The sequence below is a fragment of the Cryptomeria japonica genome, chromosome 10 (assembly GCF_030272615.1).
Source record: "Cryptomeria japonica chromosome 10, Sugi_1.0, whole genome shotgun sequence".
Taxonomy (NCBI): Eukaryota; Viridiplantae; Streptophyta; class Pinopsida; order Cupressales; family Cupressaceae; genus Cryptomeria; species Cryptomeria japonica.
In genome coordinates, this window is record NC_081414.1 from 117,065,921 (window position 1) to 117,084,874 (window position 18,954).

The 18,954-nt window shown below is 36.8% G+C and overlaps 1 protein-coding gene across 6 annotated transcripts in view; it reads right to left on the reverse strand.

The window, feature by feature from the left end:
- The window catches only part of LOC131072609 (uncharacterized hydrolase YNR064C), a 151,617-nt gene that overhangs the window by 109,609 nt on the left and 23,054 nt on the right, over positions 1 to 18,954 (reverse strand). For all 6 annotated transcript variants that reach the window (XR_009112730.2, XM_058008829.2, XM_058008828.2 and 3 more), the window contains exons 4-5: positions 13,756 to 13,856; positions 13,370 to 13,439 (exon numbers count right to left, since the gene is read on the reverse strand). Coding sequence is in view for 5 of the 6 variants with exons in the window: in XM_058008829.2 (XP_057864812.1) it covers positions 13,370 to 13,439; positions 13,756 to 13,856 (171 nt within the window). In the remaining variant the exon portion in view is untranslated. The remainder of the gene's footprint in view (positions 1 to 13,369; positions 13,440 to 13,755; positions 13,857 to 18,954) is intronic.

Sequence of the window (18,954 nt, forward strand, 5' to 3'; positions counted from 1 at the left end):
ACTGTCCTATTGGAAGTTAGTTTGGGAAATGAGGTATATGATTGGACTAGGGATAATCCTGATGATAATGAGGATGTTATCTCGGCATTGAGAGGACTTGATCGAGAAATATGTCTCGATGATGGTATGGAGATGGCCGCTATTCCTGAATGGCTGATGAGAAGTATGGAGAAAAGTAAACAAATGATAGAGGTACAGCCTATTGATGATATTGATGACTACCTAGCTAGGAGTGCTAAGGAGAAGGAGCCCAAGAGAGCGGAGATTTTGTCGCACATAGCTAGAGATGAGACAGGAATGCGGATTTCGCAAATTGCTATTCCTATTGCAGGCGTGACAGCGGACATTGCTACTCCTATGGATTTCCAGATCACTTCAGTCGCCCTTGGTCGTACATCCAAAAAACAGGAATTTCATGAGATTGGTGAGAACCTCCAGGCAATCGATGCGAGGTTAGACAAAGAGGTTGCCGAGAAAGAAAGGTACAAAGAAGAAAATATTAGACTCAAAGAATATATTGCAGGGACTAGGCGTGTAAATTCCACCCTTATTTCCCCTATTGCAGTTGACCATGGAATACATTCACACTGTGAGGTAGTGAGAAGTACACACTCGGAGGTGGAAAAATGGATTGAAAGCACAAGAAAGCAGGCAGATGATTTCCTTACTCAGTTTGTCCATGCATATGATAGGACAACAAGGCTCGTATTCAGAATCCAGTATTTGGAGGGAGTTTGGGAAGAATTTCGGCCTATCCAAGACAAGACTATTCCACGCCTCCAGGGTTTGAAGAAGATTCCTAATTCCACCTTGGTCAGCGAGAACATTGCGCACAGTGGAGACAAATATGATTTCCATGGCTGGTATTGTGCATTAGCCGTGAAGAAATCAACTTATGAGAATGCCCAGTCAAGTTGTATGGAGTTGGAAGGATTAATTCTAGACATTCAAATGAGGATCCTTGCCTCGATTGAGGAATTATTGGGTGTTGATGTTAGTGATGCTAGTGGTTTACATTTAGCCGAATTAAGAGACAAGATGAAATTTATGTATTTTTGCCAGTTGGACTCTTTGAAGAAGAGTCAGATAGATGACTTGGTCTCTTTGTTGATTCATGTTCATGGTTCGCAGAAGCTCATGCCAGAATGGGAGAACACTTTGAATGCTTGCTCGGACTCGCTGGACGTGACTGATTTACGATACCTTGCCTAGCATTTCCATGGAGGAGTTAGATTCGGTATTGGCTAGATTCTTGGAGTATGCTAGGAGAGAGAGAGATGCAAGGAGGAATCTTCTAGAAGATTCCCTTTTTGATGACTAGGTATCTTTTCATTGGGCCATATGTAGGTGGCGCCATTTTTTAAGTAAGCCTAATTAGAGCAATTCTAGGGTTTTGTTGGCATGATCTTGACCGTTGATCTTAGATCAATCTGGGCCATCCATTTTGTAAGAGACTCTATATATGCCTCCTTGTCTCTCATTTGCAAGAGAGAGTTTTTGCAGAACTGTTGGTATATGCTACAGCTGTTTGAATCCTAATCATTGTTCAATTGTTGGTGATTTTGCTCTTCAAGTGTTGTATTTGCATTCATGGTTCTCAATTCCTCCAAGTTAGATTAGAATTTAGATTAGAATTTATTTTCATGTATGTTAGATTGAGTGAAAGATTTGTTGAATTCATTTGTGTAGAATCCTTAATCCATACCACTAGCCTCTTGCCACTGGTAAGTGCGCCTTGTGTGGTCAACTGGAAATTTAAGTAAGCTTAACTTCAACTATTACACGGCCCTTGACAAGCATCAACTTGGATGGTGTCAACGTTTGATGGTGATAGCCTGAAAATCTTTAAGTATACCTTAGACAATTGCACTAAGCTTGTGTCAATACCTGATTGTGAGACGTTGCCTAGTTTGATTCCAGTAGATCCATTCATCATTTCCTACATTCCTAGGCTTAGAATAGATTTCCTGAACCCTATTCCTTTTGCTCATTTTTTAGTAAGAAGTAAATCCAGAGCCATATTGATAAATCTTAAGTTGTCATCACACCTATTCCGCATCATTCATGATAATCCAAACATTTGCGTAAGTCCCCAAGTGAAACACAGCAATTCACATCGACCATTGAGTTACCCACTCGTCAAGACCTGACATGTAGAAACCTTGGAATCATTTTAGTTGATCTCATTCTTAGCATCTGAGGTGATTTTGTTCAAGAGAGGGTAAATTACCTTGGTATTTTATTCTGAAATGTTTTGTGCATAAAGTACACATCAACACGTGGTCAACCGGAATCCTTATTCAAGCTTAACTTCAATTTCTATTCACAGATTGATATGCAGTGCCTTGATGGTGCCTATGTTGTTGGTGGTAATTTGAACATCATATATTTACCTTAGAAGATCGCACTAGCTTTGTGGAGTTGTTCATTGATGCCAAAGCGAAGTCTAGTAGAGTTTCACCAAGTCATTCACTACATCCTATTCCTAGGATCAGATTAGACTCTCTAAACCCTTTCACTTTGTTCTTTCTTTGTTAGATGAGTTAGTCCCAAGTTCCAGTAGCGTTCAAACATTCAAGCATTCATATGCAATGAAGTCCCCTTGGGATTCCAACATTATCATATCAAACCATTGAGCTTATCCACACATCAAGACCTGACATTTCGGAACCTTGGAATTGTCTCATTTGATCACAAAGCATAGCATTTACGAGACTTTGTTCAAGAGAGGATAAGATACCTTGGTATTTTATTCTATGTTTGAGGTGTATAAAAAACACATCAACAAGACCCCAATGGGTTTAAGGAGCAGCAATGGCAAGCAGCACAAGGGTGTTACATGTGAAACAAACCCAACAATTGAGGGAGTGTGAGGGAACATTTCCCTCGCGGACTGGAAGTGGGGGTTCGGAGGCTATTGCCCCCCAAAAAAATTAGAATTTTTTTACGCATCTAGGCCTTTTTTATTGGTGCAGCCGATTTTTTGCCACAGACTCACCAAGTTTTTGTGAAAAGCTCACAAGCAAGTTTTTCTCGTGATTTTTATCTCAAATTAATCAGCAGGCAAAAAAATTCGCCAAGTCTTGCATCTATGCTACTGCTAACACAATGATCCCAACATGTGCACATACCATACTATTCTATGAAAAAATGAAGCCCATTGCAGATGAACAACCAAGCAAAAAAGTGGTTAGGATTCTTAAATTAAATAACATTGAATTGCTAGCAATGACAAAATAATTTATGAAGCTAAGATGTCAGATGAGAAACATAGAATTAGGAGACAAAACTCAACTGCTAGAACACCACAACAAAATGGAGTTAACATAAACGTACAAGTGTCAAGAACCATGCTCAATGAATCTAAGTTATCAGATTCATTTTGGAGAGAAACAGTGCATACAACAGTATATATCTTAAATAGAGCACAAATCAGAGTCATTCATGATAAGACTCCATATGAAATATGGAAAGGAAGGGCTGCCACGGTCAAGTACTTCAAAGTATTTGGTAGCAAGTACTACAAACGAAGGGATGAAGAGAACTTGGGGAAGATTGACATAAGAGTCGATGAAGGTATATTTCTTGGCTATTCATCGAGAAGCAAAGCCTTTAGATGTTACAATAATAGGCTGCATAAGGTGATTGAAAGCAGAAATGTTCATGTTGATGTATTTTTTATGCACCTGAAAAACTAAATAAACTACCAAGGTATTCTATCCTCTCTTGAAGAAAGAAATCTCACATGCTATACAACGTGATCAAATGAGGTGACTCCAAGGTTTACAATGCAAACTATGTGACTTAATTGTTGTGGATAGACTCAGTGATATGATGTGATTTTGCTGGAATCACATGGGGACTTACGTTTTACTTGAACTGTTGTTGGAACGTGGAATCTAACTCAACTTGGAAAATAAAGACAAAAGAGAATAAGGGTTTAAAAAATCTAATCTACTTCTAAGAATGTAGGAAATCATTGTTGAATCGATGCAAACAAACCAAGCTTTGCTTCGCCATGCAGGAACAACTACACAAAGATAGTGCAATCTGCTAGGGATGAGCAAATGATTTTCAAAACAATGCACACCAACATTACGAACAATGAGCATATAGTGATTGAAGTTAAGCTTTTGATCAAGTTCACTTCAACCACACATTGCAATTTGCAATCAACAACTCCGAGTAGTATGAACATTCGGCTTTGCCATTCATCAACGAGTAAAATCTTCCATTCATCTAATTAAGATCTACACTATGAGAAGACAAGACCATGCAACAAGTTGAAATAGCACACAAGATCCACCATCAATTCAATGAAAAAAGTATGTTTATTACAACAAGTCTTGGCAACAATCTCCTTTCCTCCTACTCTACTACTACTAATAACTAACAACCATTAACCTTTACAAATGAGAAGGCTAGGCCTTTTATAGAGGACTCATTACATTTGAATGGCTCAGATCGAATTAGAATCAATGGCTGAGATCATACAATGAAACCCAAATTAGGGTTTGTTACAACAAGCTCCATTCGACCAATGAAATAATCGCAATGCTTGGGAAACATGTCCGTCTTTGAATTCTAACCAATAAGAAAATAAGCTAGGTATGTGAAACAATATTTGATAAAGTGCCATGTGTCACTTGCTCCTTCACTAGATGAGTTTGATACATTGAACCTAAACATGTTGACTTGGATGAACTTGATTGACCTCATGATGACTAGATGCCACCTCAATGTACACGCCATGTAGACTTGATACCTCATCACAAAGAAGCGTTGGTGCCTTGGGCAATATCTCTTGATACTCAACATTATCCAAGCTTGATGTGATGTGATGGGGTATATTCCCAAATTGTATCATCTTGATCAAGCATCTAACTTTGCTTAACTCTTCTAAAACTAACTGCTTGATCACAATTGCACTCTTCCATCTTCTAACTTAACAAGATTATCTTGGGTTGCACTTCATGTTGATGATTGCTTGATGTAAAACCCCTTGATGCCTACACATGATTATCATGTGCAAGATCATCCATTTGCTTAGGAACCTTGTGCTTATGTAGTAATGCCTTGCACCAATCTTTGTTCAAACTTGAATTCCTCATGATCTTGCATTAATGTAGAGTAACTCATAACCGGGCTCATCACCCTACACTGACCCCTATTCTTGGATTTCTAAAGGTAATTCAAGATTGTTGTGAAATACCTTCCTTATGTTGATCCTCACACTTGCTATTTTTGAGGTGTTCCTTCCTTGATTGCTTACTTCCATGCCTTAAACTTCTTGAAATGTTTTCAAGTGTCAATTGCATACTTGAGGTTGTAATGGTTTGAATCCTTTGTAATGATGTATAATGCTTTGAAGACCCCGATCTTGACGCTGATCTCCTTGATGATGTGACTTATAGAGCCATCACCATGTAATGATTGCATCCTCAAAGTGCCACCTAAGTCCTTGCCTTGATCATCCTTTCACACAGTGAAGATATCCTCATTGCCTTCAAATTCAATTTGCTATGTTCAAGTACTCCATAAAGCCTGAAAGACAAGAGATTTAACATCATATACTTTTGACTGAAAAGAAGGCTAATACAAGACAAATCAGACCTCAAAACTCTCTTTCACCTCCTCCTTGGGGCGCAAATTTGACCCTTGCTTGCAAGCAGACTTTGGAATCTTTGATGTGAGCACAAAATGCAAGTGGAGATGCACAGGATTTACCTTAAAGCACATGTCAAAGGGAGGTCAGCAGAGCGGATTCAAAGGGAAGGTCTGATTTCAAACATAAGTTTGAGCTTAGGATTATATGTCTGAATTCGAGATTTGCAGGTCAGATTTCCTAGCTTAGGTGCAAGTTTCTTGTGTTTCAGATCTGATCAACATTTTCCTAACAAAATTTCAAGGATTACTTTGGCGGATTGAAGGGGGACATCAACAATTTTATCAACATATCATGCCCTTATGTGAATTTTTCCTCACAAATCATTGGTGGGTTTGAAACCTTAGTGGGCATAGATTCATACATGTTCTAGGGGGGTTACTTCCTCCCTTAGTCACATTTTCATTTGACTTCTCCTCAAGCCTAGAGGGCATACAAGGGGTATCTTTGCACAAATTGCCTTCATGATTGCACAAGGAGGTCTTATGAAGGGTTAATGGTGGGATTAGAGGGGTCAAGTGCACAAACTAGGTGTGGTGGATTTTGAGGTGGTGCTTGCATAAGGACCTTGAGCGCACTTAGCAACTTGGGTTGCTCAAAGCTATGGCGGGACTTGGAAGGATTTCTTGCACAAACTCATATACGAATTTGCCCCCTTAATCAAACACTTCATCATATTTAGGCTTGGGAGCATTTAAATAGGTGGTTTTCACAACTTGATGGACACACCTAGTAAGTTAACTTGCATCCCTTTGCTCAATGCCCAATAGACTTCTCAAAAGATAATATGAGGTAAGGAGAGACCAATACAAAGCTTACCCCCCTTGATTTTGCATAGATTTGTACGTGCCAAGAGGGGGTTTAATTTTACTTAGCCAAATTTTGATGATTTTTACCTCCTTGGTCCAATGACACCCTAGCCTAATGACACCCTACACTCAAACAATATCAACAATCACAACGACCTAGCAACATCAACAACACTTGACAAAATGACAACATAGCAATCGTTAGCAATTTTGACAACTTTACCCACTAGCCAAGGTTAACAACGCCCAAGAACTGCTACCAAGCCATGATAACCTAACTAAGACACCTAAACTAAGCAAAAAGTGGGGGTCCCCATTTGCAATGAGGCAATGAGTGAAAACGTCACAACACTTCACTATAAAGAAAATGCTCAAGAAATTGATCATGACGAGGAAGAAATCTAAGAGGAACAAGAAAAGGACGATGAGAATGAGAAGACTTCTACACCACCTAAGGCACCTAAAACACCTTAAAAGTTTGTCCAAAGAAATCATCCAGAAGAACTAGTTATTGGTGACATGGATACAGAGATCCAAACAAGAAGATTGGTAACCACACCTAATCACATGGCTTTACCCTCCATGATTGAACCAAAAGATTTTAAGGAAGCCAGCCAGGGCACACATTGGGTAAGAGCCATGGAAGAAGAATTAAACCAAATAAAGAAAAATGAAACTTGGGAACTTGTCCCAAGACCCAAGGACAAGAATGTGATAGGCACCAAATGGGTGTTCAAAAATAAATTGAATGAAGATGGTCAAGTGGTGAAAAATAAAGCAAGATTGGTATGCAAAGGATATGCACAAGTGGAAGGAGCTGATTTTGAAGAAACATTTGCCCCAGTTGCACGTCTAAAAGGATGTTTCTAGCATATGCTTTCTACAAGAACTTCACAGTGTACTAAATAGATGTTAAATTGGCATTTTTGAATGGACGTCTAGAAGAAGAAGCTTATATTGAACAGCAGAAGGATTCAATCTGTCAAAAAACAAAGATTATGTATGCAATCTTAAGAAGGCTTTTTATGGATTAAAACAAGCACCTAGAGCTTGGTACTCTAGATTGGACAAGTACTTGCAAGAACAAGAATTCAAGAGAGACATAGTGGACAGCAATCTCTACTTCAAGATTTATAGTTTCAGGTTTAAAAACCCCCGCTAGATTGGTGTGGTTTCAAAGAGAGGCCAACATTGTGCTTCAAATTGACATTTCAGACTTCAATTTGCAAAGATGGGGATTTTTGTTGTGTTCTAGTTGCAGATTTTGGATGTGTTGGATTTCAGTTTGCAGAGCTTTTTATTGAAAAATGTTTGAAGTGAATAGCAAAGGGTTTCATTTCTATTGTACCATTCCTAGTACAAGTCATACGTGGGTTGTTCGGTATGGATATGATTTCTGAGAATTTAGTTTCTCATCTTTGATATATTGGATGCCAAACATTCTTCCTTGCAGATTGTTCTATGTTGAGGAAACTTGGTGTTCACTAAGATGGTCGAACATATGCTCATTTATCTTGTACCATTCCTAGTACAAATCGTACACCTCTATGTGGGTTGTTTGTTATGGATATGATTTCTAAGCATTTAATTTCTCATCTTTGATATATTGGATGTCAAACATTCTTCCTTGAAGATCGTTCTCTGTTGAGGAAACTTGGTGTTCACTAAGATGGTCCTGCATTTGCTCACGCTGGGTGTAATGTCCCCTACTTGGTTCAGGACAGTTTTAACCGTAATTAATCGATTTCCAATATATTTATAACTTAACTAAATCGATTAATAGACAAAACTATCTTAACATGAATCCAACCTAGGATGTTCTACCTTTTCTTTAGTCTATCAAGTACTAGCTATCTTACCATACTAAATAATTAATCCTATTTTTTATTTATAAATCATTTACGCATTTATTAATTTTTAATTAATAAATACTTATTGTTATCAATTAATTAATAAATACTTTGTTTTGGTGATTTAATAAATATTTATTAATTTACTAATTAATAATTACTTTTTATTATATTAATATTAACTATAATTATTATATTAATATTTATTATTATCCATCTTTATGTTATCCCTCATTGATGATTCTAATTATATAGATATATATATAAATAAGTAAATACAGTAATGTGGCAGACAGATCTGGTCTGCCATTCTTATGTTCTTATACATTGGCTTTACATATATTTCACTCTTATGCTAATATTATGTAATTTGCCTATCTGGGAATTTCCTTTATAAGTCTGCTGAAGATCAGTCTAAAAGAATAATTTCTGAGTTATATTGCCACCTAATATCATTAACACTATATAATAATTATAATTACAGCTTTATTATTATTATTAAAACTATATTATTATTATTAAGTTTATTAAATTCTACATAATGATGATATCGGGCTCCATATATTATGAATATATATATTAAGCACATTCCCGTGCATACCACAAAGAACAAAGATGCTACTGCCTATAACTAAATAACAGTTCTGTTCTGATCCCCTCCATTCCTATCCCTTGCAAATCTGTTAACCTCCATTAAATATCGTGTAATGCTGATCGGGTGCATCTCTTAATTTGGAACAGTCATATCCTTTCATTAATCAGGCCTCTTAATTATTTGTCTAATCGTGGCTCTTCATTAACCAATGATTAATGGTTAAGAGTTTAACCGGTAATAATTATGGACTTCAGATTTATTAATCCTCAATCGGTTCCTCTTTAAACTATGATAAGGAGAGTAGGTAAATCGCAAGTCATAATCTTTGCTGATCGGTCTTACTAAAGTGGCACATTTATCTCATCATCCGAATATGTTCGGCTCCTCAATTACTTAATATTGATTCCTCAATGTCTATTCCTAATAGTTATATTGGCATCAAATAATACTATAGGCTTACTAAAATCTGTAATAGAACACACTTGTCTTCGGAAATATGGCTTTCCTCTATAGCCAATCGACTTGCTAAATATTAATATCTTGTAGAACATCAAACTGGGTCTCTTCGATAATACGGATTTCCTCTAAACTTTGCACTACATAATTAACTCCTATGAATACTCCACCCACTTTTAGGTGTCCTTCACATTTGTTCCTTGATTATTGTCCACTTCCACCTTGTCATATTATCACACTGCTTCTAATACCCTAATCCGTTATTCATTTAATAATCTTGGACATTCTTGGGTATGATATTGTATTAAAATAATATTTAATATTGATATGATTAATATTATTTTTATATTAATGAATGATTAATATTACTATTAACATCAATAATTAATTACATAATAAATGATAATTTATTATTATGATGAAGAATCACAAAATCTATTATTAATTACATCATCAGGATGTGGGGTTATGACAACCCTCTCACTTTAGAGGAAAATCGTGAAGTCTCATAAATGAGACGATTTTCCAATATTATTAAATGTTAATTAATAAATGTTTTAATTATCGTATTTATTTAACCACAATAATCCAAAGTCCAAAGAGGGGTTATGACACTGGGTCATACCATGCTGAAAGGGGCATTGGAAATGATGGGATGGAGCACCTAACTTTCGGGTCTCAATTTGCTTGATTTGGAGCCACCTTCTTGCTCAGAAGTGAAGGGATTATACCTCATTTTGGTGGAGAAGTCATCACATATGAAGTTTTCTGCCTTTTCCTAGCTATTGTACCTATCATACGATTCATACCAACAAGGGTTTATCTTGTTCCAGACTCCAACAATTCCGATTTTAATATCACAGGTATGCCTTAACATATCACAGTGATTATCTTGCTATTCCAGACCTATAGCAGACTCCAACAATTCTGATTTTAATATCACAGTTATGCCTTAACGTATCACAGTGATTATCTTGCTATTCCAGACCTATAGCAGCATTTTCCAGTGCATTTCAGACCTGAACTAGCTTCTCTTTTCATCTATTCAAGGTATATCATCACTTCTTACCTAGCTAGGTTGTTAGGTATTGACTATTTAGCTGTAATGTCCCCTAATGGGACCCTCTTATATTCTGACCTTGAATCACAATTTTAGTGCATAGCGATTACAATAGAGGGACACTATTATCAACTAAGCATGGTTTGGACCCTGCACAACAGATTAGTCAGCATTTCCATTATGCCTTGATAGACTATATATTCAGCATTCTTATACATTGCATAGTTATATGAAGGATTCAACAACCCTTTCTCTCCCTACACCAGTTCCCATTATGGAGCTCAAGGAGAATCACCCAAGGTGCCTTGAGTCTATCCCTCCCCAACAAGCCCAAGAGCACCAAGGACCTCATCAACTTGGCCTCTTGGCCCACACTCGGGGTTGGCGTACCTGTTGGAGTCTAGTGCTCTTGCTTCCTTGTATTCTCCCTCCATAATTGGATGGTGAGATCGAAAGGTATTACAAACTACATCATATAATTTACTTAAACGTCATATGAACAGTTACTGATAGAAAGGCATTATTAAACTGTCATACATATTGCAGTCTATATTAATATTACTATCAAATTCTGCATAAGAACATTATCAGGCTTCATATATTAAGCATACATATTCATCTCATCCCCATGCATAACACCAAGAACAAAGATCTTACTGCCTGTAACTTAATAACAGTCATGTTCTGATCTGATGCATGGAGATGTCACTGGATGCTTTTGATTCATTTCCTTTATATCTCTCAATGTGAGGGAGAGGTCACACCTCTTCATCATGTATGCACTTTGGCAAGAGACAAGCCCTTTCCACCATTAGCACACTTTGAAAGAGTGCAACTCTTCATTATATCTGCCCTTTGAAATCAGATCTGCACTTCTGATTCCCAAATTATCCCCTTCTCAAATGAGGTTCTCTTCTCCCTTTTATATCCCATGTTTGAGGGAGTCACAACTTTTCCTTCCATGTCTTTTGACCATTCATTAACTTAATAAATTTTAATTATATTTAATTATATTATTTTATATCTCTGTTACCCCGAGTTTCCGGGGCGGGGACAGCAGGGGACAGCGGGATGAGTTTCCGGGACGCCAAATTTTTTTGACAATTTTGGGGGCAGCGGGGGGACTGCAAAGGGGACTGTTATATAAAATAGAGGGAAAATTTGAAATATATTGGGAAATTTTAAATGTTTATATGAAAAATAGATAAAGCATGTATATATACATTATATTCATATGAAAACATGGATAAAGCAGGTATATGTACATTATAGAACCTTAACATACCACATTTGTGTTTAGAATTCACTGTCAATACTCAATATGCATTCATAATTCAGATTTCATTATCGATACTCAATATGCATTCATAATTGAGAATTCACTGTCAATATGCCAGCACTTGTTTGCATGTAGTTCATTGTTTCTTTCTGGTTGGAGGATATTTTGATAGTCTTCCATTACTATTATGACCTACATCCGCTTCTTTATGCACTACAAAGTTTTGGGTGTTTGTAAAATTCATTACCAAGCTGTTATTCCTATTTCTGAGTGCTTTTGGCTATGATTCAAACCTGTTCACCTTTCATATCAGTGAAAACTCCAATATTGCAGACCTGCAACCACTTGTTTACGCACTACCGAGTTTTAAGTGTTTGTGAAATTTATTACCAGGCTGCTGCTCATTATTTCTAAGTGCTTTTGGAAGTGTATCAGACATGTTTACTAGTCATATTAGTGAAAATCCAGTTTTACAAACCTACAATAAAATTAAAAAATGTTTATTTTGAGCATTTCAGTCTCTCTTTTTTTAAATGTGCTAGGAAAAGGGAGACAGCTGGCCATCCCCGAGACGGTTAGGGGACATCATAGACATCCCCAAACATATTGGGGACAGGGGGACGTCCCCTTTGAAAATCACTGCCATCCCTGACTTTCCGGGACGTTTCCCACAGATTTTGCAATTTTGGGGACAGTGGGGGGACGTCCCCTGGCCGTTCCCATGTCCCCAAAACGTCCCTAGTATGGGAACGGGGGATTTTAGCCCGAGGACGCGTTCTCGGGTAACGTAGTTTTATATTTTTATTTTATTTTTATTTTTGTTCTTTTGTATTTGAAGATTATTATTAATAATTATTATTTATTATTAAATTCTAAATCAAAGTGGAGACATTACATTGGCACTTTGAGGGGGTTGCAGTGTTTTTCTTTATATCAATTCTTTAAATCATAAGTACTATTTTGTATCAGCACTTTGTTACAGCAATTGTTCAGTGTTTAATAGTGTATTGCTTATGGACTAGCATTGTAAGCTTTAGATAGTCATACCACCAAAGAGCTTTACATTTCTTAAGCATTGATATTGTAACACTAAATGGTATTACAACCAGTGGATTTATTATGATTATTGCTGGCACTTGCCCCAGTAAACAAGTGCTGCATTTTATACTAGGCCAGAGCCTGAGACAAAATAGTTTAGACTCAAATTGACATGTATGGACATATAGAGTTAACGGAAGTGGGATGTCAAAAATGTTCATGTTACATCAATGAAAAAAGGCTTTATAACTTTCCACCAAATTATAAAGGCAACTACAGAGTATTTCATATTACATTAATACTCATTGTTTGTGAGCATATTTTTATTTTTGACTCAGTTTGGACACCAAACTAAAATACCAAAACTGTTATAAGAATTTTAATCAAGATCTAAATTCAGTTAGCACTAATAATTCATGTATATCTAGGTTCAACGCATCTTATCATCCAAGTTCTAGATATGAAACTACTCTTAAGTTCGACACATTCAAAGATTCCATGGTCAACAACAATATTATTATTTTGGATAAACAATGAAAAGCCATTGAAAAAACTAAAACACTCTTCATCATTTTTAAATATGAAATGGAAAAGAAATAATTCAATAAGTTTCTTACTTGTGAAGGAAGACCATGTATTAAAACAATTGAAGGATTTCTGGTATCACCAGCTTCAACACAGAACCATCTATAAAAGTATAATAAATAGAATAAGTTAAATAGTGAGTTCCAAGATGTAAAATTTAGCTTTTAACAAACCCTTTTTGATGTGTAATTTTACATTGTCACCAGAATAATACCATAAGAATGAAAGGTATATAAAAAAAGGAAACATGTCGCATCAACATAATGATGACATGCATCTCTAATTAGATAATCAGCAAGTCAGACTCCATAATCTAAATTAAGTTTGCTCCATTAATTGATCAAACCAAGTCAACAAATTCATTTTTAGGCTAAATGTTGCAAACTGAAAAGATTTTATTTTCTGTTTCAGTGTATACCTGAAAGCATTGTCTTCAACTTGAGAGGATTGTCCCATCTCAAGCCCAAAGATTGGATCCTTTGCTTTTGTGATGCCCCCACCAATAGAGTAGGCTTTTATCTGGCAAAAATGTTATTCAAATTATCTTGTCCATGGCTTATGAAAGGGCACACATAGCTTCACCATTAAAATAGATGAACAAATACCAAATAAATAACAAAATGTCAACTACTAGGGCATAAAGCTAAAAAAGAGTTGGCTAATTAGGCTACTTCTAAGTGAGCCCAAAATGAGACCTTAAGAATAAGAGAAAATAAACCTTAAAAATGGCAGGGGCATCACATAGCTATGGGGGAAATTTTCATATACAAAATATGAATCAAGATTACTAGACATCGCATAAGGGCTCAAGCATATAGCAGTAGCCTGTCCCATAAAACATTTTAAAAACTTATCAACCCTAGCACCAATTGAAAAAGTAGCCATGACCAACATAATACAAAAATAAAAAACACATTTTTAAATTGGCCTCCAATTCAATCATAAAGAAAACAGCAATAGAAGCACAGGAGGGCTGCAATTGGTATTGTTTGGAATTATAGCTATCCATGTTTCAACATCATAGTGTTAATTCAGTGCCCTGTAAAGAAAATTTAAGAGATCCAGTCAAACTATCATAAATTACAATTTCTTGATCACTAAGTGAACTTCTTTCTTCTAAGTTAAGATCTCCATTGGTACCCAAAACAGTTATTCAATTTGGTCAATGTGAAATATTCATTAAGTTGCTATGGTTTTAGCAAATAAACATCATCCATTTATGAACAATAAGGGGTTATTGAAGCCTTCATTTCTATTTATAAACATCAGCCCTTGATGTAAAGTGCTGGACTATTTTTTTTTTTGTATTTTAACAAGTGTCTTATAAAATCCCACGATGAATTATTCCAATATTGATGTATTCATGCAAGTGTTATAAAAAACAACAGTTTAACAATCAAGCTGGAAATATTATGTATATATTGCCACTCAAGAGAAATACTTCAACAATGTTCATACATCAAATTATATTCAAATTATATCATTTAAATATGGGGTTAGAGCAGGCCTAACCTCAGAATCACTGGTTTAGACCAGAGAATGTTAATCACGGCAGACCAGTCAACTCCCTTCTATCTCCTTAACAGGTCTGTTCGAACTCTCAGGGCTGTCACCATCCCTTAAAAATCTGCTATTTGATTGCTGCAGTCTTGGAAAACACTCCAAAATAACCTCAGTGGACAGAGATATCTTCCCTGCTGAAGACGGTGACCAGTAAAGAGGCATCCAAATCTGCTAGGTGGTGACTGGATGTTTAACATTTGAAATTCTCTGATAGTTTCATCGACTACCTGGATAATCTCCTCCCATCCCACTTCAACTCATCCAGCATCAAAAAAAGGGCCAGCGAATAGTCTTCCTTCAAATGGCATCTAAATTTTAACTAGGTGACTGTATGTTTGGCCTGTCTACAAGTCCACCCTTTCTTCAATCCTCATACCTCCCACACATGTCATATGCCACAGTCTGCAATTTTCTTTCTTCAATAAGGAGTGACAATCACAACACTACTATTAAAGAGTACACCCATGCCAACCTCCAACTATTGCAACTTCATTGTATGTGATAACTAGCAATTTCACAACGTATGGCTAGGATATTCCTTAAATAAGCATCTTTGCCAAATAATCTCCAAATCTCTCCTCTTGAATTAAATCGATTAATATTTACAAGCAAATGAAATTCAGAAACTCTTACCTGCAACACATTTATCAATTCAAAATGAACTCCAATTGCTCTAATCACTTGTGAATCTCATGTGAATCCACTTGTAGATTGGCTAGGAGGGTTTTTGTCCTCAAAAACCAATTTCACTATAGGGTTTTCGTCCTAAGGCTGACCATGAAATGCTGCTCATTTTTCCATGCTAAGGTTTTGTAAATGTAAGTGCCAATAATCCTCTTTCCTTTCCCATTCCTCTCTTTGTACACTATTTCCGAAAATAATAAAATATTATTCATTACTAGTCCAATTGTTTTCTGGAAGTCTTGTTGGCCCCTTGCAGTATTTCGCAAGCGAATCCAACCATATGTTTGGTAAGTGTACTTGCTTGGTTGGCGGTTTTATTATGTTTGGTGGCTTCATGAATGGATACCTCTCCAAGGTCTGGGCGTATTACAGTTGGCAGTTTAAAGTCATTGGGTTAGGCGCCTTGTTTCATTATAGATCTTGTTCAAAAGAGTACTTGCCATTGATCGAGTTCATAGGTCAAATTTGTTGCTTTGTTGGTGGGTTTAACACTTGGCAAGTCATGCACATGGAAGGTTGGGTTTATCTCCATTTGATCAACTAGTTTTGGACACATGTCAGTGTGTGGATTGTTTGGCGACATAATTGTTAATTGGGATTTATCCCACATTCATGTCATTTGTATTATCACTACTCTTTATATGTGCTTGGTTTCTGTTTGTTTGGCAAAGGCTTGACATCCTCTATAGATTTGTCAGCCACTATAACTTGAGAGCTTGGTGGCACGTGAGAGCCACCACCGACGGTGCTCTGCCATCAAGCCGCCCTTGCTGCCGCTAATCTTTTTTTCACGTGGTCACATGGCAGACCGGGGGAATGAACTTATAAGCCCCTAGGTGTTTTGGTCCCTGTTTGTGCCCCTAAAGGGGGGTTTTTTTCGTTTGCTCATAACTTGGCAAATGGAGGCAATTTTTCAAAAACGAGATATCGCTAAACAGCTCATTCCGTCAACATTCCAATGGTGGCAAAAATTTCTCTGAATTTTGTTGTTTGAGCACTGTTTTTGCTATTTGAAGTCAAATCTTCATTTTTGGCTCTCAAGCTTGTAACTTTTTGCCACGATCGTCGATAATTGTGATTCTAGCAACATTGGAAAGATATTGAGAAGCTCTACAAAGCAATCTCAGTTTTGTTTGGATATATTGACAATTGAGGAGGTGCTTCTTTGATCTAGTTACTTTATTTCAGCTAAATTTCAAGTTGTTGATCTCTATTTGTCATTTGAGAAGTGTATCATTGATGTGATCATGGTTTATGCAACTCATCCTTTTTGATGTAATCATGGGTTATGCAACTCATCCTTTTGTAATCACTTTGACTAAGGACAATTATAATTCATGGCAAAAAGGCATTATAACACATTGTAGGTGGCTTAATCTCTTGCCTCATCTTTATGGACTCATTCCTAAGCTAAAGACATAATGGGAGAAATCAGTTTGGGGTAATCATGATGGTCATAACATAGGGTTGATTAGTTGTAGTATTAGTAACAATGATTAGATAGCAACAACAAGAAAACATCGAACAATCAAAAATACAAATGGCACATGAATCTGCATGAGTGATCTGAACTATCACTACTCAACCAATGCAAGTTTCAAATAGTGCAACCTAGAAAGTTCACAAACTGGCAAAATTGAAATGCACCTGCCATCACAACAAATAGACTATCGATAAGGAAAGCTTGAAGCTCGCAGGCCAAAAGCCACACAGCTAAGTAGAACAACTATCCTCAAAGAAAAACTTGTGCAATCCAACCAAAATCAAAGGCTTTGTAAGGTAGGTGCCAATTGAAGCTGTGAATAATATATGCTGCTAAGGATAGGGTGTAAAGATAGCTAGGAGAATCATGGTGTGCATAGGGTGTGGTCCACCTAGTTATCAAGTTATCAAAGCTCCAAAATCCAGACTCCTTCCTTTGCGAGTTTCGTTTTTGCTTGAATTGTTGTTGGGTACAATTTGAGACCAAATAGGGCATCATCTTTGCATTCAAAAGGCCCAAAAACCCCTATTTCCATATAAGGCAAATCATAACTGGGAAAAGTTGTTTCTGAAGCAAAAAAAATTGATTCGAGAGGTCAAATGGCCTCCAAAAGCGCAAGATACAGAAATTTAATTTTTCATCGTTATCTTTTTACCTACGTTTTATATTTGGGCAAAATTTTATTTTGTTGTTGGCTTCTTGTATTACTGGGTCCACAAGTTGGTCAATACCTTGTAGCAGGGTCATAGATTATCTCTTGGTCAACTTTAACAAACTTTTGCCAGGTCCGCATCAACTCCCATTGGCTCATGCACTCTTCTCCACAAGGTTGTATCCATTTTGCCAATGCATGATTATTATTTTGTTGGTTGGGGGTTTCCTTTTTTATGCGGATAGTTTAAACTTGTTTCGTAGGTGTTTAGGCTTATTTTTGTGTAGGTCATTTGTATTGTGGTCGACCTTTTCGTAATATCCAACGATGCATTTAAATCCCATTTGGGACCAGTGTCCTATTTTGTCGATGTACCCCTAGTCGGCTTTCATTGATCAGCCCATATATTTTGTTTTTTGGCATCTAACAAGGGCCCAATTCAAGGCTTTGTCAACTGGTTTTAATGTGTTGATCCCGTGATTATAGAAGTCCATGGTTTGTTTCACCAATCGACACTTTTCTTTTACATTGGAAAGGGCTCATGGTCAAATTGGTTAGCAGAGTTCGTGGATTTATCCCAAATTGGACAAGCAGTTGTGTTCTCACTCCCTTATATTTGGTGGCCTTCCATTTGGATAGCACCTACTAAAGGCTCGTTGTCGATTGGGCAGCACTTGTTTGCAAGCTATGGTCACATTGGCCCGAGCCCATTTTTCATTGGTCGACATTCTCCTTGTTGGCAAGTTCGAGGTCAAACTTGGGCATCATTCTTGCTTACAATTTTTATGTGGATTTGGTGCAAGTGCCACCCACATTGATGTCTTTTTGCTCCTAAGTTTCCTAGGGTCATATGGAGGCCCAAGGGTTGGACTTGATTTAGCCCCCAAGGGCTTATTTTGGCCCCCTTTGTGCCTCTTAAGGGTTTTTTTTTCCTTTTGTTGTTTGCATAGTGGTTTTGTTGTTTGAAGTTTGACCTTCATCTTTGGCTCTCGAGCTCATACCTTTTTGCCACGATCTCCAATTTTCATGATTCTTGGGATATTAGAAAGGTATTGAGGAGCTCTACAAAGCCATCCATATTCCATACCCTTTTTCCAGACTCTATCCCTGGAAAATGTGTAATTCAATTTTTCTTTTTTGCACACTAGTGGATTACTTGGATATTTTGACTATTGAGGTTGTGCTTCTTTGATCTAATTGCTTCATTTCAGCCATAGTTCATGTTGTTGAACTCT